Source organism: Mastigoproctus giganteus, chromosome 4, assembly GCF_048544385.1.
Source record: "Mastigoproctus giganteus isolate SK-2022 chromosome 4, ASM4854438v1, whole genome shotgun sequence".
Classification (NCBI taxonomy): domain Eukaryota; kingdom Metazoa; phylum Arthropoda; class Arachnida; order Uropygi; family Thelyphonidae; genus Mastigoproctus; species Mastigoproctus giganteus.
In genome coordinates this window covers 93,213,856-93,239,237 of record NC_143578.1, presented here as the reverse complement: position 1 = coordinate 93,239,237, position 25,382 = coordinate 93,213,856, and the positions used below count along the sequence as shown (strand labels likewise).

General features: G+C 37.7%; 1 protein-coding gene across 3 annotated transcripts in view; it reads right to left on the bottom strand.

Annotated features, from left to right (window-relative positions):
- The window catches only part of LOC150086917 (VWFA and cache domain-containing protein 1), a 464,860-nt gene that overhangs the window by 220,308 nt on the left and 219,170 nt on the right, over positions 1 to 25,382 (bottom strand). For all 3 annotated transcript variants that reach the window (XM_090372820.1, XM_090372822.1, XM_090372821.1), the window contains exon 14: positions 24,524 to 24,629. In XM_090372820.1, coding sequence (XP_090228946.1) covers positions 24,524 to 24,629 — 106 coding nt within the window. The remainder of the gene's footprint in view (positions 1 to 24,523; positions 24,630 to 25,382) is intronic.

The window sequence follows — 25,382 nt, the reverse complement described above, 5'->3', positions numbered from 1 at the left end:
AACTAAATCAAGATTTCAGGTCTACCTGCTTGAGATTTCATATTCCACAGAAGGATATTGGAGTGCCGAGGGGAAGCTGATTTATGGAGGGTTTGGAGGTATGGACTATGTTCTATTTAAAAAATGGTTTATCCTACAGTTCTATTTTACAATGTAGACTAGAGCACCTGATGACCAATTTGTTAATAAAAATAAGCATAAATTTGTCAATTTAAAAAAATAAATTTAATTTTAGCAAATTATACTTTTTTTGCAAAAAGAAAGATGAAGAAAAACGAGTTTTTGCAAAAAGAAAGATGAAGAAAAACGAGTTTTTGCAAAAAACAATAGAGAAAACCTTTATCACCAACCATATTATAACATTGTGACACAAAAGGATCAAATTGACCAGTGTAAACCTACATGACAGCTATGTGAAAGTTTTTTTTTTTTTTTTTTCTTCTTCTTCTTTTGAAGGTTTTAAGTAATGCTTAAAACCCTCGAAAACATTTCTCAAAAGAAAAGGGTTTAACTTTTCTCTATGCAACTTACAAACTGATGTGTCTTATAGAGGATGTTTTTCCAAACCCATATACAATTGGGTTTGGAAAAACTCCTGGGTACGAGGTTAGCCTGCGCGGACGAAGCTCTTCGACGCTCTTGGAACAGAGAAGTTTTTCCTGATTTATTTTCTGATTTATTAGCTTAAATTGTCATATTAACTTATTTTCAAGAGTAGCTTTATATTCCTAGTTACGATACTTAGTTTAAAGTTTAACTTAGACAGAGTTTTTGTAGGTATCAGTAACGGTATCAAATACACGTGTTACAAATTGAACGAGGTCTTTTTTTTTTAACCAAATTTAGTCGATTTATTAACCAATAGTTATATCAAAGTATCTTCTATAAGTAGATTACAGACCTAGTCAGGATCCTTAGTTTATTCTAAATTGAGATAGCGAGATTTGGAAGCTAATCAATACTTACGAGTCTGTAGAAGTACCGTTCGTGAATTCCCGCCATTTTTACACGATAGCATAAGCTAAGTGTAGTATAGTGCATAATATAATATTGTCAATTAATCAGTAAATCTATTAATCTTGATAAACTTTATCATCAATTAAATTGTACTTTTAACTATATATACATATATATATAACGACTTGGTCGTAACAAATAATTAATACATAACTATAGTGGTACACGTGATACGGAAGTTGTATAAAGGGAACTCGTAGAAAACACTAGATACTGAAAAAATAAATATAGCGTTATAACTGTTTTGGGATATAACTTAAGGAATTAATTTTGTTTTGAAATTTTATTGAATAAATCGGAATCATGACTCAGACCAGAGCAGCAAAGCAAAAGGCTCAAGCTAATGGGAGTGCTGTGGTTCAGGGGAGAACTGAGGGGGGCAGTTGCCCTCTGAATCACAGTCTTTTAAAATGCACTGTTTGCTTGATGTTTGCGGAGCAGTCGGGTACGGGACATGATACTGCCAAGGGGGATGTCTTTGTGTGTGCACGATATAAGGAGTGCAAGGAAATCAGGCGACAACTCAGCGTTGTTATGGGCCTTTATGAGAGCTTGAAGGACAGGGTGGATGCCCTCAAAGGAAATAAATTGAGGGGCCCATCAAGCTCTCAGCTGCCCACATCAATGCCAGAGCTTGCACTTGGTCATCAGGCAACACAGAGGCAGGCCCCTGGCAGAATGCGCTGGTCCCACAGGAACTAGTTGTTGGTGACTCTATTGTCAGGGAAATGGGGAACATGCTTTGTAAAAAGGATCGGTGGAATAGGACCAGGGTATGTCTGCCAGGGGCAAAGGTTGATGACGTTGTAGAGCGGATATCATCTTTTAAGGGCACAAAAGGTGATATAGTTGTACACGTTGGCACGAATGATATTAAGAGTAGGAGACCAGCGGAATTACTTAGCAAGTACAGGTCACTGTTAAAAAAAAAAGCCGTGAATTAGGGTTGAATTTGAAGGTGTCTGCAATTCTGCCCAGACACGATAGGAGGGAGTATATGATGAGAGCCTTGTCGATCAATTCGGCCCTGGAGGGATTGTGCAAGGCTCAAGGGGTAGAATTTTTTTCAGCCTGGACTGTACTTGTTAACAGGAGAGATTGCTTCTACAGGGATGGGATACACTTAAATAGAAAGGGTGCAAGAATTTTTGCTGATGCTATCGAGGCAGTGTTAGGTGGGTCGGAAAACTGCTAGTTGGGGGGGATACAAGGACTAATAGATTAACAGTAGCCACTGGCAGAGGTGGAAGTGATTCTTGCACTGCTTCTATTGAAATGAGCAGAAGCCTGAAAAACAAGATGCAGGATATTTCAGAGACTGCTGGGAGTCATTGCGGTACAAGTAAACACATGGGTTGTGTTAGGGTAGCTAAGAATAGAAACAGGTGCATGTATACCTGCGTGTACACCAATGCTAGGAGTTTGGTAAATAAATTTGATGAATTTGAGGTATTGCTCAAAACATCAAAGGCAGATATTGTTGGGATATCAGAGACGTGGTGTCACACAGATATAAGGAATGCGGAACTGGAATTTGGGGAATACAATTTGTATAGAAAGGATAGACAGGACAGGAGGGGAGGAGGGGTTATGCTATTAGTTAAGAAACACAAAGTCCAAGGAAGTGAAGCCAGTCGACATCGATTGACAGGGCAGTGTCGAGTCAGTTTGGTGTGACATAAGCATAGGGAAATCAAAATTGAGAGTAGGAGTGTGCTATAGGCCTAATGACTCTGATGAGTATAATAAGATATTGTACGGGGAAATAGAGTGGGCCAGTAAATCAGAGAGTCTTATAATGGGGGATTTTAACTTCCCAGATATTGACTTGAATTTGTGGGTTGGTCACTCACACACTAGTAAGGCTTTTGTGGATTTATTGGATGATTGTTTTCTAAATCAGCATGTTCGGGAGGCAACTAGAGGAAGCAATACTCTTGATTTGATTATCAGTAGTGATTCTTCATGCATTAAGAATCTGCAGATAATGAACCACTAGGCGGCAGTGATCACAGTGTGTTGAAGTGGGATTTACTCAAGGAGGTAACTACCATCAGAGGTAAAGGGAAGGGTTTTTGTTTTCGTAAAGGCGACTATGATGGTCTGAGACAGTATTTAAATTCTATACAGTGGGACCAACTGATGATGTTACCAACAGCAAACTCAAAATGGGAAGCATTCAAGGAACTAATCTTGGAGACTACCAGGCTTTACATACCAACTAAGAAATATTGTTCAAGGTTTAGGCCTAAATGGTTGTCAGATGAACTAATGAGACATGTGGCAGAGAAGAAAAATGCATGGGATACATACAAATTAATGGGGGACATGGAAGCCTATGATAGATATAAGTTGGTCTGTAACCAAGTCACAAAGGAGATTAGGCAGGCAAAGGCAGACTACGAAAAATCCTTGGCAAATGATGCAAAGAAAAACAGAAAAGAGTTCTTTACCTATTTAAACTCAAGAAGGAAAGGGATGAATCAGATTGGTCCACTGGATATTGATGGTTCAACAGTTGAGGATCCTGCTCAGGTGGCTAACAAACTAAACGAGTATTTTGCATCTACATTCACGCATGAGGAGTTATTCAGGAAGGAGGTTGGTTGTTTTGGTTTTTAGGAGCATTAGCAACTAAGGCCATATTGCTCCGGGAATATGCGGTGGTCATTCCCTGACCTTTCCGCATTCTCCGTATTTGGTGGTGATGGGCTTGAACCCCGGTCTAATCAAGAAGCGTGTGCTATGCACTGTTGCTCTTTCCCACCTGGCTACAGAGGCGCCTCAGGAAGGAGAATGATGTAGGTAAAGTAAACATTGGCAGTGAGCTGGATGATTTTGTAACAACTGAGAGGAAAGTGGAGGAGAGATTGTTGAGGATAAACATAAAAAAGGCACCTGGGGTGGATGGGATCTATCCAGTTATATTAAAGGAGGCAGCAAAGGAAGTAAGCAAACCCCTAGCCATAATTATGAGAGCTTCTTTGGACTCAGGGGAGGTACCCATAGACTGGAGATGTGCAAATGTAACCCCAATTCACAAAGGAGGATCAAAGGCTGACACAAGTAATTATAGACCTGTTAGTTTAACTTCTGTTCCAGGTAAATTAATGGAGGCACTCGTTAAAGAAGCACTGCAGGATCATCTAGACAAGAATTCAGTTATAGCTCAGACGCAGCATGGTTTTGTTAAGGGCAGGTCTTGCCTGACCAATTTGATTGGATACTATGATGTAGTTACAAAAGAACTGGATGCAGGGAATAACTTTGATATTATATATTTGGATCTTAGAAAGGCTTTTGATACTGTTGCGCATGGAAGACTGCTGCACAAATTGGAGCAGTGTGGCATTGGAGGCAAATTGCTGCTATGGATAAGGGGATGGTTGAGTGGCAGAAGACAGAGAGTGGTAATCAATGGACACTGCTCAACGTGGACTAATGTTATTAGTGGAGTTCCTCAGGGTTCAGTGTTGGGTCCGTTGTTGTTTTCGGTGTTTATGAATGATATTGATGATGGGATATCAAGTTTAATGTCCAAGTTTGCAGATGATACAAAGGTTGGCAGGGTTGTTAAGGACACTACTGAAGCTATTTTGCTGCAACAGGATCTGGAAAGGTTGAACAGATGGGCTGAGAGGTGGCAAATGAAGTTTAACATTGACAAATGTAAAGTACTACATATGGGAAACAGTAACCCCAGAGCAATGTATCAACTCTGCGGTACTACACTGACAGTGGTGGAGAATGAAAAGGACCTGGGGGTAATTGTGCAGACAGATATGAAGTTCTCTGAGCAGTGCAGACGAGCTGCAAGAGTAGCTCATGGTGTCTTGTCAATGATATACAGGAATTTTTCTAGCAGGGATGAGGAGGTGATTATTCCCTTGTATAAGGCAATGGTTAGGCCACATCTTGAATACTGTATACAGGTCTGGAGGCCTCATTTCAAGAAGGATGTAGAGCTGCTGGAACGGGTACAGAGAAGGGCAACAAGATTAGTGAATAGAACAAAGGGTTGCTCTTACGAAGAAAGGCTTAAGTTTTGCAAATTACAGAGTCTGAAGACTAGGCACCGGCGAGGTGATCTGATAGAGGTGTATAAGGCTTTGAATGGTTTGAGCATGCTCAATGCCAATGGGATTCTTCATCTTGCTCAAAATAATCACCTCAGAGGGCATAAATTCAAATTGAGGAAGGACGGATGTTGGATAGATGTGCGGAAATTTGCCTTTGGCCAGCGGGTGGTTGGTTGGTGGAACTGACTTCCGTCACTTGTTGTTGAAGTTGATAGCCTAAACAAATTTAAGGCTCAACTGGACAGGTATTTCGAACGAACGGAGGGGTGAAATGGGAGTGGTGTGTTTGTTTTTTTTTTTTTTTTTTTTTGGCTGATGCTGAATAAGCTTGCTTTCTTGCATCATATGCCTCTACTAATGCTAATTGTATGTATCTCTAATTATATTACTAGAAACAACACACAATTTGGCTAACATTTAGACTATAACTTAACAACAGATGGCAGCACCACTACACATCATGTATATGAAAAGTCGTTCAACAGTAATGCCGTTTACTTCCTAGGTAATCTCCGATATTAACTTTACAACAGAGATGCTTTTTAGTTGTATTCATTTCCTTTGCTAAAGTCGGGAATATAGAAAAGAAGCGAACAACAAGAAAGAAAGGAAGAACAGGAATACTGAAAATGTTTATGAAGTCCAATACATTGGGAACTGATTGGAAAACCTCATGACTCTGGCTGTGCAAGTGTAAAACCACATAATGGCAGGCCTAAAATGCCAGGTGATACTGTGATTGTCCATATCAGGAATGCCAACAGCAGATTACCAAGTCAAATGGGCATCTCCTACAGTTCCTGCTCAAAAGTTGCTGTCATTTTGTTCACACAGGCTTTGTAACAATACAAAGCCTGCGTGTTTGTTTTGTTACAAAACCACACATCATTCAGCTTCTGAACAAACACAAATTATGATTAACAACTACATTACAAAATTGTCCATTAAAAAATACAAGCTACAGAAATAATCGGTCCATATTTATTAAGCAGTTTAGACCTTCAAAAATCTAATTTCATGTCAATCCACGTAATGGTTTCCTTGCTGCCAGAGGTTTCGTGTTTGAAGACAGAAGTCTTGAGCGCTCATTGTTGAGACCATATGATCTGAACACTATGGTTTTGACAGTGGGGAAGCTGTCCCACATGTTTCGCAAAATTGATATTGCCTTCCCCAAGAATTATTAGCGAGTTGGACTAGGAGAGTTGATTGGAAAAGAAGCTGCCTATATCTAAAATTAAGGCAATCCTGTTGATTCATAATATTAAAAAATACTTATTTCAGCTGTGTACAGAGGAAGCTTATTTATCATATAAACTGATATGGAATTTAATTCAAGTAGTTGTGTCAGTGAGTGTCCTCAATCAAAAACAGAAAAATGTGTGAATTTTGTGTGACTTTTAGCATTCCTAAAGTATTCCTCAAGTATTAATATAAAAGCACACATTGTGTTAATTTTGGCTTTGATTTCACACATTTCTTGAATGTATCTGAAGTCCAATATATGTCAAAAAGTTAACCTTAAGGCATTAAAGAAAAAAAAATTTAGATAAGAACACTAATATGTCTTAATATTATTATCCAATTACAGTGTTAGAATTAAGAAAAAATTTAAAAAAATTTCTATTTTCAAATATTTCTTGCTATATACATCACAGAAAAGCTAAATAGTAAAATCTATACATCAACATGGTTGTAGCCATAACATTTTTTGATGGGCATGCTGGAAAGTTAAATAATTAACTGATTAAGTAATTAATTTTGGAAACAGTTTTGTTGCAATACAGGACCAATCACTGCACCTCACGTTATGTCAGAACACATCTTTATTTAAAGGTGAGGATAGTACTATTACAGCTGCATACAGGCCAAGACATAAATCCAATGTCAAGGTTTAATGAATTTATAATATATATATATTCAAATTAGAAATTTGCTGAACAAACAAAAACAATATTCATCATGGCTTCTAGACAGGCAGGTCAACAGCAACTATAAACCAACAGAATAGTTAAAAAAAAAAATAAACATTTCAATCTGTGTAGAGTGTAATCTGTCTTGGACCACGTTATTCACAGATATTTCATGGCGCTTCCTATACCACCTCTCAGTGACTCTAAAGATGACAGAACAGCTGAAAATAACTGAATTACACAGGGTTCTTTCTTTAATTATCTGGAGTTTTTTTAATAATCTAACTTACATTTAGGTTTTCTTGGTATTAAGTAAGAAATCTTATTACTAGTCAGGTATTACTGCATAATTAATAGTTAATTAATATCCAATTATAATTTTTAACAGTTAATTTGTACGATGAATATCAGTAATAAGTAAGAAAAAGATAAATTGAATGGTAACTTAAATACACTTCTGCCTAAAAGTTTGGAATCACAGCATATGATAACAGAGTTTAATTTTTTTTAAATTAATAATGACAATGTAAAGTTTAATGTAAAACATGACACACGACAAAGAATCTTATGATTTTTTATTAAGCAGTGAAAAATTTACAGCAAAAAATATTGAAATGATTAATACAGGGTATGTCAAAATTATGTTAACACTTATATGGAATGAACATTTGAATTTTATTTTATTTTTTTTTTTTTTTCAGATATAATGGCAGATAGGTTAACGCTAGAAGAAAGAAGAGTGGTGGAAAGCTTGATGGAAGTGTTTCGTTCTCCAACCATAGTCTGCAATAAGTTCCAAGAACAATTTCAATGAGACCCACCAAGTCATTTAATGATTTATCGTATATACGAAAAGTTTGTTCAAACTGGGTCAGTTGTGAACAATTTTAAAGGTAATACCAGATGTCCCAGAACAGGTAGAAGTGAAATGAACATCGCTGTTGTTCAGCTATCAATTCGGAATAGTCCAGGAAAGTCTACCAAACAATGCAGTTTGGAAACAGGAATTTCACAGTGAGGAGAATTTTAACGCAGGACCTTGGAATGCACCTGTACCATATTGAACTCGTCCAAACATTGACATAAGGTCAAAAACGTGTTCATGTAGAATGCTGCCAGATTTTAGCAGAAATGCCAAACATCCAACCTGACAATGTCTATCAGATGGCGTTCAGTGATGAAGCCACTTTTCACACTAGTGGTCATGTGAACCAACACAACACAATCTTTAGGGGTACCAAAAATCCATGAGTTCTTCATGAGCACGAACGTGCCTCCCCACAGGTGAATGTATGGTGTGCTGTTACCACTGCTAGTGTAATTGGACCTTACTTTTTTGATGCCCCAACAGTAAATTCCAAATCCTACTTACATATGTTGCAGTCCTAAGCAATCGATGAACTTCCACTGATAATACATTCAGCAGGGTATTTTCAACAGGACGGTGCACCTACGCATTTTGGTCATATTATTCGTGATTTCCTAGATAACACATTTCTATGAAGATGTGGGCTTTTGCAATGGTCTCCCCAAACCCCTGAACTGACGCCCTGCGACTTCTGGTTGTGGGGTATGGTGAAAGAGAAAGTGTACAGCACGAAAGTTCAGAATATCAATGAACTCAAGGAAAGAATTATGACTGTGGTAACACCTATTCCCAGAGAATTATGCATCAGGACGTTCAATGCTACTTTCAAACGTATGTTCAATACTACATTCAATGCTACTTTCCTATTGTGTGTTGATAACAATGGACAACTGGTTGAGACCTTATATACATAATATTCCACATATACAATACAATAAATGTTGATAAATGTTGATTACAATAAACGTTTTTTCCAAATAAGTGTTAACATAATTTTGACAATGTTCATGGTGTCTCGACAATGATATACAGGAATTTTTCTAGCAGGGATATGGAGGTGATTATCCCCTTGTAAAAGGCAATGGTCAGGCCACACCTTGAGTACTGTATACAGGTCTGGAGCCTCATTTTAAGAAGGATGTAGAGCTGCTGGAGCAAGTGCAGAGAAGGGCAACAAGATTAGTGAATGGAACAAAGGGTTGCTCTTGCGAAGAAAGGCTTAAGTTTTGCAAATTACAGTGTCTGGAGACTAGGCACCTGCGAGGTGATCTGATTGAGGTGTATAAAGCCTTGAATAGTTTGAGCATGCTCAATGCTGATGGGATTCTTCCTCTTGCTCAGAATGTTGTTGTTATTTGTTTTTTTAGGAGCATTAGCAACGAAGGCCATATTGCTCCGGGATATTCAGTGGTCATTCCCTGACCTTTCCGCATCCTCCGTATTTGGTGGTGACGGGCTCGAACCCCGGTCTAATCAAGAAGCGTGTGCTACACATGCACTGCTGCTCCTTCCCACTTGGCTACGGAGGCGCCCTTGCTCAGAATAATCACTTGAAAGGGCATAATTCAAATTGAGGAAAGACAGTTGTAGAATAGATGTGAGGAAGTTTGCCTTTAGCCAGCGTACGGTTGATTGCTGGAACAAACTTTCATCTGTCGTTGTAGAAGTTGACAGCTTAAATAGATTCAAGGCAGAACTAAACAGACATTCAGAGCGAGTGGATGGGTGAAATTAGAAAATTTTTGAGTTTTTTTTTTGGCTGATGCTATATAAGCATGCTTTCTTGCATCATGTGCCTATGCTAATGCTAAATGGGGTTACTGCAAGAAAAGTTTCATGTATATGGGTTCATTAATTTATTTTAAAATAAAAATATGATAAAAAGTCAAATATATTTAATACTCCAATCTTGTAATTCATAATTAAAATGTTGGAAGAGGGTATCTGATTCTTTTCATATTTGTAAATACTTTTAATTTTAGCACAGATATTATCCAAAAAATTAGGACTTCAATCAACTGAAATACATGAGAATGCTGAATGTAAAAGCTTGAACTGAACATTGTGTTAAACCTCTTGCATGACTTTGCAGTTCTATCATTTGGTTACTGGGATTCCATCTCAATAGGAAATTTAATTCCTTTGACTATATAGGTGTCAAAAATATAGAGAATTCTTCTAAACAGTTATTTTGCTGTTGAACTGACTCAAAATCTTTCTGCAAAACAATCAGACATTTCAATGGCTTTCAATAATGACATTCCAAAAATATGCTATCTTATTTTTAGAATCTCCAGCCATTTTCAAATTCTGAGCTGGAATTGCATTCCTTTACAGAACACAACTGAATTTGATAGCCTTCAAAATCTATTGAAAGCCACTTCTTTAGCCCTAAAATTAAGTCACTACATAATCAACTACAATTTTTGCAGGACTAACTTTCATAATTATTTCCTTGCACTTAGTTTTTATTGATTTGAGTGCTTTTGAATATAGTAGTAGTAGTGGCATGTGATGCAAGAAAGCAAGTGTATGAGCTTATGCAGCATCAGCCAAAAAAAAAAACACACCATTCCCTCCAAATGCCTGTCCAGTTCCTTCTTAAATTTATTCAACCTATCAACTTCCACAACGACAGATGGAAGTTTGTTCCAGCAATTAACCGTACGCTGGCTAAAGGCAAATTTCCGCACATCTATTCTACATCTGTCTTTTCTTAATTTGAATTTATGCCCCCATAGGTTTGTAACCTGAACAAGTGGAAGGATCCCATCAGAATTCAGCGTGCTCAATCCATTCAAGGCCTTATACACCTCAATCAGATCACCGTGCAGGTGCCTAGTCTCCAGCCACTGCAATTTGCAGAACTTAAGCCTCTCTTGATAAGAGGATCCCTTCATTCCCCTCACCAATCTTGTTGCCCTTCTCTGTACATGCCTCCTTTTCCCTGCTAGCAAAATTCCTATATATCATTGACAAAACCCCATGACCTGCCCTGGCAGCCTGTCTGCATTGCGCAAAAAACTTCATATCTGACTGCACAATTACTCCCAGATCTTTTTCATTTTCTACCACCTTAATGGTAGTATCACACAGTTGGTACGTTTCTCTGGGGTTACTTCTACCCATATGCGGTACTTTGCATTTATCAAGGTTAAACTTCAGTTGCCACTTCTTAGCCCATCTGCCCAAATTATCTAGATTCTGTTGCAGTAGCACACTGCCATTACTGTCATTAACAACCCTGCCAACCTTTGTATCATCTGCAAACTTCGACATTAAGCCTGATATACCTTCATCAATATCATTGATAAATATACAAAACAACAGTGGACCCAACACCGAACCCTGTGGGACTTCACTAATAACATTAGTCCACGAAGAGCAGCACCCATTGATTACCACCCTCTGTCTTCTCCCACTTAACCATCCATATGAAGCAGGAGTTTTAATTGACAGAAGCCAATAAACTAACAGTGTATGTTGTCTTGTGAAATGTCCTTCATTTAAAATGTGTTTCATAAAACTGCCAACTTTTTACTTTTAAAAAGCAGGAGACAAGACATTTGCAAGTAGAAAAACAGGAGGTTTTGGAGCCAAAGCAGGTGTGCTTTCCTTAATGACAGGAAACAGAGAGGCGGGAAAAATTTAGGAAAAGGCTTCCCTTTTTTTTTTTTTTTTTTTTTCTTTTCTTTGTTAAATTCTACACTGCACTAGAAATTATGTTACTGAAAAAATGCACATTTTGTATTAAAATGCAGCCACAGGATTGTTTACCAGTACAGTATGCTTTAAACATTACCTTTTCTAATATTTTTTCTAGGAATTTTTTTCCAAAAAGAAATCCATAGAAAAAACATTTCTGATTGTATTAGACATCAACTAATTTTTATTGCTTCAAAAAAGGTAGTATTGCAGACTTTCACCTCTTCACATATGCTGAGTCAAAGTTCTGTTTATAACAATGGCACTACTTTTCAGCCTTGCTTGTGAAGAGCATTTCCAAAGTTTCACCAGAAAGAGAACAAAATTCAGGCCCCCCACCTCCCACTGCCTGGGTGAATATTCTCTGCCATTGAGCACATTGCTATGAAGAATAATTAAAATATCAAGAATGACTTGGGATAATTTGTTATATTTCACACTTCCTTGTGCACTTGCCAGTTCCCTGACCAGGGACCAATGTACATCAATTCTTTCTTTCTTCTTTTATAATAGCATCTGATAGGTTCTTACACTGAAACTGTCAGAAATAACATTTCAAAACATCTATTTCTTCATCTTTAATGACACCAAGAAGTATTGGAAACTTATCCAAAAATAATTTCAAATTTGAAAATACTGAACTGCTAATGGAAATAAATTTGTGCTTCTTTTGCTTTATACTCTCCAGAACCCTCGGCATAACTAAGTCAGAACCATACATATGGTTTTAGTCTGTTATGATAATCAATTTTCAAAATGGAAGTGGACGATTTGAAATTGTGGGTGAAATAAATTTGCACATAACAATCTTCAACACGTCTAGGAGCAATGTTCTCAAGTACATGGATGTGAGGTATGATGAATTGAATAGCTATGTTTGAACTTTTAAACATTGCTATCAGTTTTTTTGAATTCTGCTTGGATTATACCAGTATCTCATCTTCTCTTAATGGACTGAGATATTCATTGAGTTTTTAACAAAATATTTGAATATCTAAAAAATGCTGTTTGGTACACTTTTATTTAAAAAAAAAATATATATATATATATTGAAGACAAAATAATGTAAGAGACTAATAGTTCCACTGACTTGGAACTATTAGTCTCTTACATTCTGTGGCTTGAAAATATCAACAATAAGCATGCAAAATTTCAAATGTGTGCATGCACATATACGTCTGCTTATATATACAGTAAACCCCTGCTATTCGCGGTATCTGTATTCGTGGTTTCGCGTATTCGCGGTCGCTGATTTAATATAAAATGAAACCTGAAAAAAAATGTGAATTTTAAAGCGCAGTGAACATTTTCTGCCATAAAAAAAGATGGGCGTGGCTAAAATTATCTTTTCCGGTCAAAACAGCGCTCAGCGGGTGGGGGGGGGAGAGGGGTGACAAAATCGTGAGCGTGGATGTTTCTCGCTAATCCTTGTTCAGTATGTGTTATGCGCTTGTCATGGAAGGTTTCGTCGTTTGCTTTTAATTTATATGCTTATAAATTGAATAAATTTATAAATTCATATGCGTACAAAGGGGCTTAGAGGGGAACAGGTATCCTGTGTGTTATCAGACACTCAGCCTAAAACACTGATGGATCCAATATCTCTATTACAGAAGATTTAGGAGAAGTCTGGTTAGCCTGCCTCCCTAAAATCCACTCATGCACACCTTCTCGATGGTAAGCCCTGTTATGTCACTTAGGTGGCAACGAACGTGTAGAGTGGTTTTCTTCAAGACGCCTGGTCAGCGTGAAGAGGAAAAGACCAAACCCTCCAGCATATGAGAGCACAATAATACAAATGGCCCTCAGTCCCCAGCAGCTTTCACTCTCCCTCTTATGGCAGCAAGAGGATCAGAGTGGAAGCAGAGGGTGCTAAGAATCTCTGGGTACGACCAGGCTGCCATGCACGGAAACTGAACTTGGCCTGTTATAACGTACGATCACTCATTGTTGAAGACAGGATATTAGAGCTGGAAAAGGGATTAGAAAATGTGAATTGGAATATTATCGGTTTGGCTGAAAGAAGAAGAAGAAATGAATCACTTATAAGTTTATCAAGTGGAAATCTGCTGTACTCCAATGGAAACAGTGAAAGGAGTGAAGGTGGAGTTGGGTTTCTGGTTCATAAAGATTTTAAAAACAACATTTTGGAATTCAAAAGTACATCACCAAGGGTGTCAAGACTAATACTCAAGATTTCTAAGAGGTACAAGCTAAAGATTATAATGATTTATGCACCAACATCGAGCCATGATGATGAAGAGGTTGAAGAAATGTACACCGAAATTGAGAGTCTTCTAGATGAGCAGAAAACCCACTACACTATTATTATGGGGGACTTCAACGCTAAGGTTGGAAAAAGGCAAAACAGCGCAGAAAGAGGAACTATAGGAAATTTTGGAATTGGTGAAAGAAATAAGAGGTGAAAGACTTGTGGAATTTGCAGAATCTCAAGGACTGTCAGTAATGAACACTTTTTTCAAGAAAAGGGTGAACAGAAAGTGGACATGGAAGAGTCCAAATGGATTAACAACTAATGAAATCGACTTCATCCTCACTAACAGAAGATATATTGTGAATAACGTTATCGTCCTGAATAAGGTAAATGTTGGAAGTGATCACAGAATGGTAAGATGTACACTTGATATAGATGTAGGAAAGGAAAGGAAAAAACTGACTCGAGTAAATAATATGAAGGTCTTTGAGATAACTGAAGAAGAGAAAAAGCAGTATGTACTGGAAGTTAAGAACAAGTTTGAGCTTCTGCAGACTGCTCAGGACCAAGATATCGACGAGGAATATTACAACTTTCTGAAAGTGATAAAGCCCAAGAAACCTATAGGGAAACAGAAATCCAAAGAAGAAAAAATTAGTCAAGAAACACTTGTCATGATGAACCAAAGACGACGAATGAAGAGCAAGAAAAACACTGACAGGGAGAAAATTGAGTATACTGAGTTATGCAAAGCCATTAGAAAGAGACTCAGAGAGGACATAAGAAGATTTAACACAAGAAAAGTAGAAAAAGCATTAAGGGAAAACAAAGGATTTAAATCAGCAGCCATGAGCAGTAATACAGAAAGACAAATGATACTGAAACTGAAGAATACTGATGGTGTACTTATAAACGGCCTCCGTAGCCGAGTGGGCAGGAGCGGGAGTGCAGTAGCACACGCTCTTTGAGCAGGCCGGGGTTCAAGCCCCTGACTGCTGAATACGGTCAATCTGCCAACCCGCACTGGACCAGCGTGGCAGATTATGGTCCATTTCCCTCAACATGAATTGTTGAGGAGGCTTCCATCCTGCAGTGGGTTGATAATGGCTGCACTTTACTTTTTTTTTTTTTTTTTACTTATAAACAGCAGAGAAGGCATAATTCAAATAGCAGAAGACTACTATAGAGAATTATACAAGGAGCGAGGGAATGATACCAGCAGTGGGGAAGATGGATTGCAAAGTAGCAACACATACGACATACCCGATATTCTTCCTGATGAGGTAGAACATGCATTGAAGAAAATGAAGAATCGGAAAGCCCCGGTGAAAGATGAAGTTACTGTAGAGTTGTTAAAATTGGGAGGAAGAGACATAACACAAAAACTGGCAACGCTCTTCACAAGGACAGGGTTGAAGGACAGGGTGGATGCCCTCGAAAGATCTAAATTGAGGGGCCCATCAGGCTCTCAGCTGCTCAACTCAACGCCAGAGCTCACTCCTGGGCATCAGGCAACACAGCGGCAATCTCCAAAGCAGAATGCGCTGGTCCCAAAGGAACTAGTTATTGTTGGTGACTCTATTGTCAGGGAGACGGGGAATATATTTTGTAAAAAGGATAGGTGGAACAGGACCAGGGTATGTCTGCCAGGGGCAAAGGTTGATGACGTTGTAGAGCGGATATCATCTTTCAAGGGCACAAAAGGTGATATAGTTGTACACGTTGGCACTAATGATATTAAGAGTAAGAGACCGGCGGAATTACTCAACAAGTACAGGTCACTGTTGAAAAAAAGCCATGAAATAGGATTGAATTTGAAAGTGTCTGCAATTCTGCCCAGACACGATAGGAGGGAGTATATGATGAGAGCCTTGTCGATCAATTCGGCCCTGGAAAGATTGTGCAAGGCTCAAGGGGTAGAATTTTTTTCAGCCTGGACTGTACTTGTTAACAGGAGAGATTGCTTCTACAGGGATGGGATACACTTAAATAGAAAGGGTGCAAGAATATTTGCTGATGCTATCGAGGCAGTGTTAGGTGGGTCGGAAAACTGCTAGTTTGGGGGGATACAAAGACTAATAGTTTAACAGTAACCGCAGGCAGAGGTGAAGGTGATTCTTGCACAACTTCTATTAGAATAAGAAGCGACCTGGAGCGAGGGGTGTTGGGGGTTTCAGGGACGGATGGCAGTCATCATGGAATAGTTGGGTATATGGGATGTGTTAGGGTAACAAGGAATAGGCATAGGAGCATGTATACCAATGCTAGAAGTATAGTAAATAAATTTGATGAATTTGAAGTGTTGGTCAAGACATCAAAGGCGGATATTGTTGGGATAGCAGAGACGTGGTGTCACAAAGATATAAGGAATGCAGAACTGGAATTTGGGGAGTACAATGTGTACAGAAAGGATAGACAGGACAGAAAGGGAGGGGGTGTTATGCTGTTAATTAAGAAAAACATAAAATCAAAGGAAGTGCACCCAGTTAATATAGATGAACAGTGCTCTGTTGAGTCAGTTTGGTGTGAGATAAGCACTGCGAAAGGAAAAATAAGAGTAGGAGTGTGTTATAGGCCTAATGACTTGAATGAGTACAATGAACAATTGTACAGAGAAATAGAGTGGGCCAGTAAATCAGAATGTCTTATAATGGGGGATTTTAACTTCCCAGATATTGACTGGAACTTGTGGGTTGGTCACTCACACACTAGTCAGACTTTTGTGGAGTTATTGGATGATTGTTTTCTGCAGCAGCATGTTCGAGAGGCAACCAGAGAAAGTAACACTCTTGATCTGGTTATCAGCAGTGATCATTCGTGTATTAAGAATTTGCAGATAAAGGAACCACTAGGTGGCAGTGATCACAGTGTGCTGAAGTGGGATTTACTCAAAGAGGTAACTACCGTCAGGGGTAAAGGAAAGGGTTTTTGCTTCCGTAAAGGGGAGTACAGTGGTCTCAGACAGTTTTTAAATTCTGTACAGTGGGATCAACTGACGATGTTACAAACAGTAAATTCTAAGTGGGAAGCATTCAAAGAATTAATTGTGGAAGCTACTAGACTTTATATACCGATTAAGAAATATCGTTCAAGGTTTAGGCCTAAATGGTTATCAAATGAACTAATGAGACTCGTGACAGAGAAGAAAAATGCATGGGATGCATATAAATTATCAGGTGACGCAGAAGCCTGTGGCAGATATAAGCTAGTCTGTAATCAGGTCACAAAGGAGGTTCGGCAGGCGAAGGCGGATTACGAGAAATCTTTGGCAAAAGATGCTAAGAAAAACAGCAAGGATTTCTTTACTTATATAAACTCTAAAAGGAAGGGGATGAATATGATTGGTCCACTTGACATCGATGGTTCGACTGTTGATGATCCTGCTCAGATAGCAAATAAACTGAATGAGTATTTTGCATCTACATTCACACGTGAGGAATTATTACAATTTGAAAATGGAAGAAGGTTATCAAATTGTAGTAGTGTGCTTAATGATTTTGTAATAACTGAGAGCAAAGTGGAGGAGAAATTGTTGAAGTTAAACATAAGAAAGGCACCTGGGGTGGATGGGATCTATCCAGTTATTTTAAAGGAGGCGGCAAAGAAACTAAGCAAACCCTTAGCCATAATTATGAGAGCATCCTTGGACTCAGGGGAGGTTCCCACGGACTGGAGATGTGCAAATGTGTCCCCAATTCACAAAGGTGGATCGAAGGGTGACACGAGTAATTACAGACCAGTTAGTTTAACTTCTGTTCCGGGTAAAATAATGGAGTCGCTGGTTAAAGATGCATTGCAGGATCATCTAGACAAGACTGCAGCAATAATTCAAACACAGCATGGGTTTGTTAAGGGAAAGTCTTGTCCGACAAATTTGATTGGTTATTATGATGTGGTCACAAAGGAACTGGATGCAAAAAATAATTTTGATATCATATACTTGGATTTCAGGAAAGCTTTTGACACTGTTGCGCATGGAAGACTACTGTACAAATTGGAGCAGAATGGTATTAAGGGTAAGTTGCTACAATGGATAAAAGGATGGTTAAGTGGGAGAAGACAGAGGGTGGTAATCAATGGGTGCTGCTCTTCGTGGACTAATGTTATTAGTGGAGTCCCACAGGGTTCGGTGTTGGGTCCACTGTTGTTTTGTGTATTTATCAATGATATTGATGAAGGTATATCAGGCTTAACGTCGAAGTTTGCAGATGACACAAAGGTTGGCAGGGTTGTTAATGACAGTAATGGCAGTGTGCTACTGCAACAGGATCTAGATAATTTGGGCAGATGGGCTAAGAAGTGGCAACTGAAATTCAACCTTGACAAATGCAAAGTACTGCATATGGGTAGAAGTAACCCCAGAGAAACGTACCAACTGTGTGGTACTACACTTAAGGTGATAGAAAATGAAAAAGACCTGGGAGTAATTGTGCAGTCAGATATGAAGTTTTCTGAGCAGTGCAGACAGGCTGCTAGGGCGGGTCATGGGGTTTTGTCAATGATATATAGGAATTTTGCTAGCAGGGAAAAGGAGGTGATTGTCCCTCTGTATAAGGCAATGGTCAGGCCACGCCTTGAGTACTGCGTACAGGTCTGGAGGCCTCATTTTAGGAAGGATGTAGATTTGCTTGAGCGTGTACAGAGAAGAGCAACACGATTGGTGAGGGGAATGAAGGGATTCTCTTACCAAGAGAGGCTTAAGTTCTGCAAATTGCAGTGGCTGGAGACTAGGCACCTGCGCGGTGATCTGATTGAGGTCTATAAGGCCTTGAATGGGTTGAGCACGCTGAATTCTGATGGGATCCTTCCACTTGTTCAGATTACCAACCTACGGGGACATAAGTTCAAATTAAGAAAGGACAGATGTAGAATAAATGTGCGGAAATTTGCCTTTAGCCAGTAGGTGGTTAATTGCTGGAACAAACTTCCATCTGTCGTTGTAGAAGTTGATAGGTTAAATAAATTTAAGGAGGAACTGGACAGGCATTTGGAGGGAATGGTGTGATTTTTTTTTTTTTTTTATTTTTTTATTTTTGCTGATGCTGCATAAGCTCCTACACTTGCTTTCTTGCATCATGTGCCACTACTACTACTACTACTACTACAAAGTGCATTAAAAAAGGTGTGATGCCTAAGTAGTGGAATAATGCAATCATAGTTTTGCTGCATAAGAAAGGAGATAAATCAGAAATTGGAAATTATAGACCAATTAGCTTGTTATCCCACATCTACAAGTTGTTCACAAGGGTCACTACTAACAGATTAGAAAGAATACTTGATGAGAATCAACCGAAAGAGCAAGCTGGCTTTAGGACAGGATTCTCAACTATGGATCACCTTCACGTAATATCACAGCTAATGGAGAAAGCAAATGAATCTAAAACACTATTATGCCTGGCATTTGTGGATTATGAAAGGGCATTTGACTCCATACAGCATAAGGCAATGTTTCGGGCACTGGAAAGACAAGGCATAGATACCCCATATATTATGATTTTGAAGAAAATATATGAGAGTGCTACCTCCTTTATTAGACTAGACAAAGACAGTAGCAAATTTAAAATCGAGAAAGGAGTTCAACAAGGAGACACAATATCTCCGAAGCTGTTTACTGCTGCCCTTGAGGAAGCTTTCAGAAGATTAGACTGGTCGCAGAAAGGAGTCAATGTGAACGGAGAGTACCTAAACCATTTACGATTTGCAGATGACATTGTGGTCATAAGCCACGATCCCAAAGAATTAGAGGAAAATCTTAATCAGTTATGCACAGTTAGTAAGGATTTTGGATTAAAGATGAATATGGCTAAAACAAAAGTAATGATGAACAAGTATGCCACGGAAAGGGAAATAATGATTGAAGGAGCAGTAATTGAAAAGGTGGAGTCATATACTTATCTGGGAAAAGTTATTAGCTGTAATAATGATAAATGGCTGGAAGTCAAGAGAAGAATAAATTTTGGATGGATAGCATTCAGGAAATATAGTCACATACTGAAGAGCAATATCCCAGTTTGTCTGAAATGTAAAGTAATTAATCAATGTATACTCCCTACCATGACTTTCAAAATTATTAATCAAAATTATTTCACTTTTAATGAAATTTTCTTGGTTCAAAGTCTACAATACTAAACAGGCACACGAACGTACAACTTCCATGACCATATCTGAAAACGATATTCTCGCGTCCTTCGACGTTGTCTCCCTATATACAAACGTACACATCGAAACCATGCTATTGGCTCTTAAAGAACTATTAATTAAAGAAGACACTTTGACAAAACGTACTGATTTAAACATTAATGATATTTTAGAACTCATGTCACTGTTACTTGACGCCAAACAATTTAAATTTCAAAACAACATCTACGAACAAATTTTCAGCCTTCCCATGGGCCTCGGTATCTCTGCCCCTTTATCTGAAATCTACTTCGCTTCTATTTTAGAAAATGCTCCAACCTTTCCCCTAGGGATTAAACTATATATGAGATGCGCGGACGACGTCCTCTTAATAGACAACTAAACCACTATCGATACTTCACTGAACACGTTAATACAACACATGAGAGATTCAAATTTACCCTCGAAATAGAAACCGATAATAAATTAATTTTCTAAACCTCACTATATGCAAAATAGGTACATTTTTAGGCACAAAAATATACAGAAAGAATACACATACACGTAAATTCTTACGTAAATACGTGTGAGAATTTACGTAAATTCTCACACCATCCTCGATACATCAAAAAAAGTAGTTCTATACAATCAGATATAAAACGCTATCAAATATAGTCACACACAAACAGACCTATCCGTAGAATTGCAATACCTCACCAAAAAATTCGACAGGAAATACCCATTACATAACTAATAAAAGAAACCATCACCAAAATCAATAATAATACTAATAACCCAAGCAAAATTAATAACCACGTGATAAGAATAAGATACACAAACCCCCTTATCACTCTCCCATACCATCAACAGTATGCTAGACGACTTCAACAGATTTTTAAAAATACAGATATCAAATTAATATTTACATTTTATAACAAATTAAGTTCTAAATTCAATTCATACAGGAACATACGAGTATGGTACACAAGATCATAATAATATTATATATTTAATTAGATGCCAATCAGATTGTCAAGCATGTTACTATAGCAGTTCGGAACATCAAAAATTTCTAACACACGTGCATACTACCACTTTAATAGCTTCAAATCTAATTTAGCAAGTACAGAACTAACACAACAAGTTCAATCTTATAATCATAACCCACTCATCGATTCAGCGATCACAATAGTTAAACTAAATTCCAGTTATAAAATCCTTCAAAACGAAGCCCTCGTCATTGAGTGGTTTAAGCGCCACACATCACTTAATATATTAAACAAAAAAGATTCCTGCCAACTTCTCCCCTATTTGAAATTTAGTATGTATTAATATGTATTAAGTTTCCACGTGCACTGAAATGCATTTTGGGATCCCAACCTGTATATAATACACTTGCGCACTCTCCCCTCCCCACTATATCTAACTGAAGACGATTTCGAAAGTTGCTCGTGCATGGCTATTAGCTTTTATCTCACTTCGTGTAATTTATTTTAATTAAACAACCATAGAATGGAAGGTGCACTTTCCTCTCTTAGAAAAATTTTTAAAGCCCATAACTTAGTTTTTAAATTTATAATCCCTGTAAGTTATTAGAATCTCTTAACACTATGCATGTGGCAAAACTTTCAACCAACTAAGCGGATTATTATGAGGATTATTAAAGAGTGCTGAAAAATTAAGCTAAGCTATATCCACAATCTAGTAATATATATATACATTATTTTTTATTACTTTTTTATTTAAATATATATATATATTACAAACTATTAGCCAACTCCATTTTCAAATTTATTTCAAAAAAATTATTTCAAATTTGGCACATCATGAAGCATGCAAAACTTGAAAACTACACAAGTTACACATGAGAAATAAAAGCAAGTAATCTTGATCTAAAAAACAAAAACATAACTTGAAACTTTGTAATGTTGGCACCTTCTGGATCTCGTACCACTTTTCTAGAAAAATTGTTGCAAAGAGAGTGACACAGCACATGATAGGTTCATATGCACGATTACTGTGATAACTGTAAGAAATTTCTTCAAAAATTACCAATCTAAAGGTGTGCCTATAGTTAGGAAGGTAAGAAACTTTTGATATTTTTAATAAATTACACTGAACAAAAAATTTTGTGTCATATCTTGTTATGGGAGAAAAGTAAGTTTATTTTATAGATTTTGGGGTGCTAAACACGAAAATAGTGCTTAAAATGGCAGATTGGCTCAGAAAAAAGTAGTTTTTTATATTTATACAAAAGTATTTTTTATTTATATGGCAGTAAAACGTAGCTACGAACATACCTGTATCAAACACGGGACCTTTTCCCATTTCACTTGTATTCAGCTTCAGGAGCATCCCTTTTCACATTTCAGCAATAATCGGCTAACATGGTGGCACTCCAAATTGCTTTTGTATCTTTGTTCTATCACTGCGATGTCTTGATAGAAGCAATCACCATGATTGTCGCTGACAACACCACAGTTTGGTGAGAAAAAATTCAGGTGTGAATACAAGAAATGCACTTCAATGACATGTTGCACCCCAGTTTTTCATAAGAAGTAATGAGATCTTCCACAAGCTGTCTGTAGTTGCCGCTTTAACATCTCCTAGAAAACCAGTCAAAACATTATGAAAGGCTTTCCACACTGATTTCTTGCTATAACTAAGGATACATTCGAACTGTTGTCTTTGAAAAGTCGCCTTACTTGTGGACCAATGAAAATGTCTGATTTAATCTGCTCTGTACTAAGTCTTGGGAATTTCTCTTGTATATTCACTTTGGAAGTGAATGGTCCTGCATCAGTGAATGCAGGACCATTCACTTCCAAACCCTTCATGAAATTTTACATGAGCCCCAATTTAAGGTGGAGTGGTGGAAGCAAAACTTTATTTGGATCTAACAGAGGTTCAAATGCTACGTTTTTCATTCCAGGTGTTAACGATTTTCATTGAGGCTAATTCCTCTTCTCGTGGTGCATATCCTTGGTACGACTACCTCACTCACAGAGAAAGCAACAATACTTAGTGTAACCCTTTTGTAGTCCTAATAAAATTGCGATTACTTTTAAATCACCACATATCTAACATTCATACTCCTGATAGTGTACACCTAAGAGGATGTTCTCCATGTTTGTGTATGTTTCTTTTTTGTGGACAGCATACGCAGGAGGTATTAAAGGCAGCATATTTCCATTGTGTAATAACACAGCCTTAAGGCTATCCTTAGAATTGTCTATAAATAGTCAGCATTCTTCGAGAAAGCACCTCACATTCATTGCTGCCATCAGACCATCAACATCCTTACAAACAGTGAGTTCACCTTTAGTTTGATACAGTTTATCGTAGTCTTTATTTCGAGTACAAAATGTCACTTTCACAGAATGATCTAAAAGATTCAACTGTTGTAGCCCTGAGGAAAAAAGCTCTACTTTATTCTTTGGCAGTTCGAGATCACTGATGAGGTCATTAATCTCAGTTTCTGTGATCTTATGTGGTTCAGAAGGATAAGGTTTGGATAAATGGTGGATTCCTTGACGTAGACAGCTGCTGTACTTCTTGTATATCAAGTTGATGTTCATCAGTGTCTTCATTTTCATCAGAGTGTACAGAAAAACAGTCAGGTGGTTCAGGAATAAGTAGTATTTCACAATGAGGCATGCAATGAATTGCAGATGGTATGTTTGGGTATGCCACTGTCCACTTTTTTTTTCCCTTGCCATCCCTTTTCTAATAGGAGGCATCATAGAGAAGTATGTCTGTGACGTTATTTGTTGATTCCCTCCATATCGTGGGCTGCAAAAGGCATAAAACGTACCTCCCGATTCACCCACGTATTGAGTTTTAATAAACAGATAGTGCAACATATGTGTGCAGCCCAGTTCTTGTTCTGGTCACCTACTTTATTCATTTACACCCAAAATACAAGAAGTATTTGGGTGTAAATGAGCCTTTTTTATGGCTCGAGTTAGGGGATGCTTTCTTGAAGCTAACACGTCTTCTCCAGATACGTAACAGAAGTCATCCGGACTATTCACACAATTATGGGGCATATTAATCTTACATGCGACAAATAATGTACAAAACGTAGGAATCTCACAGAAAAACAAATCACCCAGTACCTAGCCGTATTCGAGGATTATTGCAAAGAGTTGATGTATTTGTGGCAACAACTTATTACATAATGCAGGGCTAGGCGACAGTTGCCAATCATGATAAGAGCGTGGTGGTACTGAAACTGCGGTGTTGTCATGCATTTTGCCAAGAGCCATAGTTGATAATGTAGAGTAACTCACTAATATGAGACCCCAATTGTAATGCGAAAACAAGAGCCAATTGACAAATTTTAATGTGATTTTTGTGTTGAGCATCATAAAATTCATTTAGATTGGGTATTTTCGTTTTTGTAACATTTACATGTTTACCAGTGTTAGCTAACAGTTAGCACAGGATCATTATTGTGCAGAGGCACTATGAAGTAGCCCTCCACCGCCTGTAGTATATCACAGAATCTGTGATATACTACAGGCATATTTAGTATGTTATATAATACAATCAGCAATGATGCTAAATCTACCACTGAATTTTAGTTTTATAAGTAACACTCACATACCTTCTGCCATCTATAAACAGTTAGCTTTTCTGAACTGCCTTTTGCTCCTGAAAATATACTTTTACTCAAAGCCACTGTAACTGCTATTTCTTCCCCACTTTGTTGCCTATTAAATGTAAAGGATTATGGTTAAAAAAGGAAAAAATGGCCAGTTAAAAAATAATTCTGGACTGAAAGAGACTACTTATTTATGGATTCATTTTATAATTTTTTTTCAATGTTCTTTAAATACATCAACATATATCAAAAAAAAAAAAAGATTTTTGATTTAAGAATTTCACACCACATCCACCAGATCAGGGATTTCAAAATTTGGCATCATATCGGCATCCTTTTTGCTCTAATTTCCTTTCATTACACATATAGCCCGACTTAGCCAAGTGGTTAGCACAGGAATACAGTAGCACATGAGTTTAAGCTGACCATGGTTCAAGCTCATGTGACTATTAAATATGGCAATGTTCTTGTGTTTTCTAACTTGTAAATTCCACTGATGATATGTAGCTTCCCAGGGTATAAAGAGAAAATTTATTGTAGGTGATTGATTAAAATGTAATTATTGAGTAATATATTAAAAATTTATAACATTAATATGAGAAACGGTACGAAACTAATGCCTCATAATTTTTTTTTGCTTTCAACTGTGGCACCATAGATCATTTTGCAGTCACCAAATGGTCACTAGAGGTCTCTAGTTTCATCATACTGAGTGGGACTGTGATCGGTTTCATGAGTACAGGATACTGATAGTTCAAAATGGTGGACGTTACAGATATACATATCAAACAAAGAGTGGTGATTGAACTTCCTACCAAGAAAGAAGTGATGCCTATCGTAATCCATATGTGTCTCGAAAATG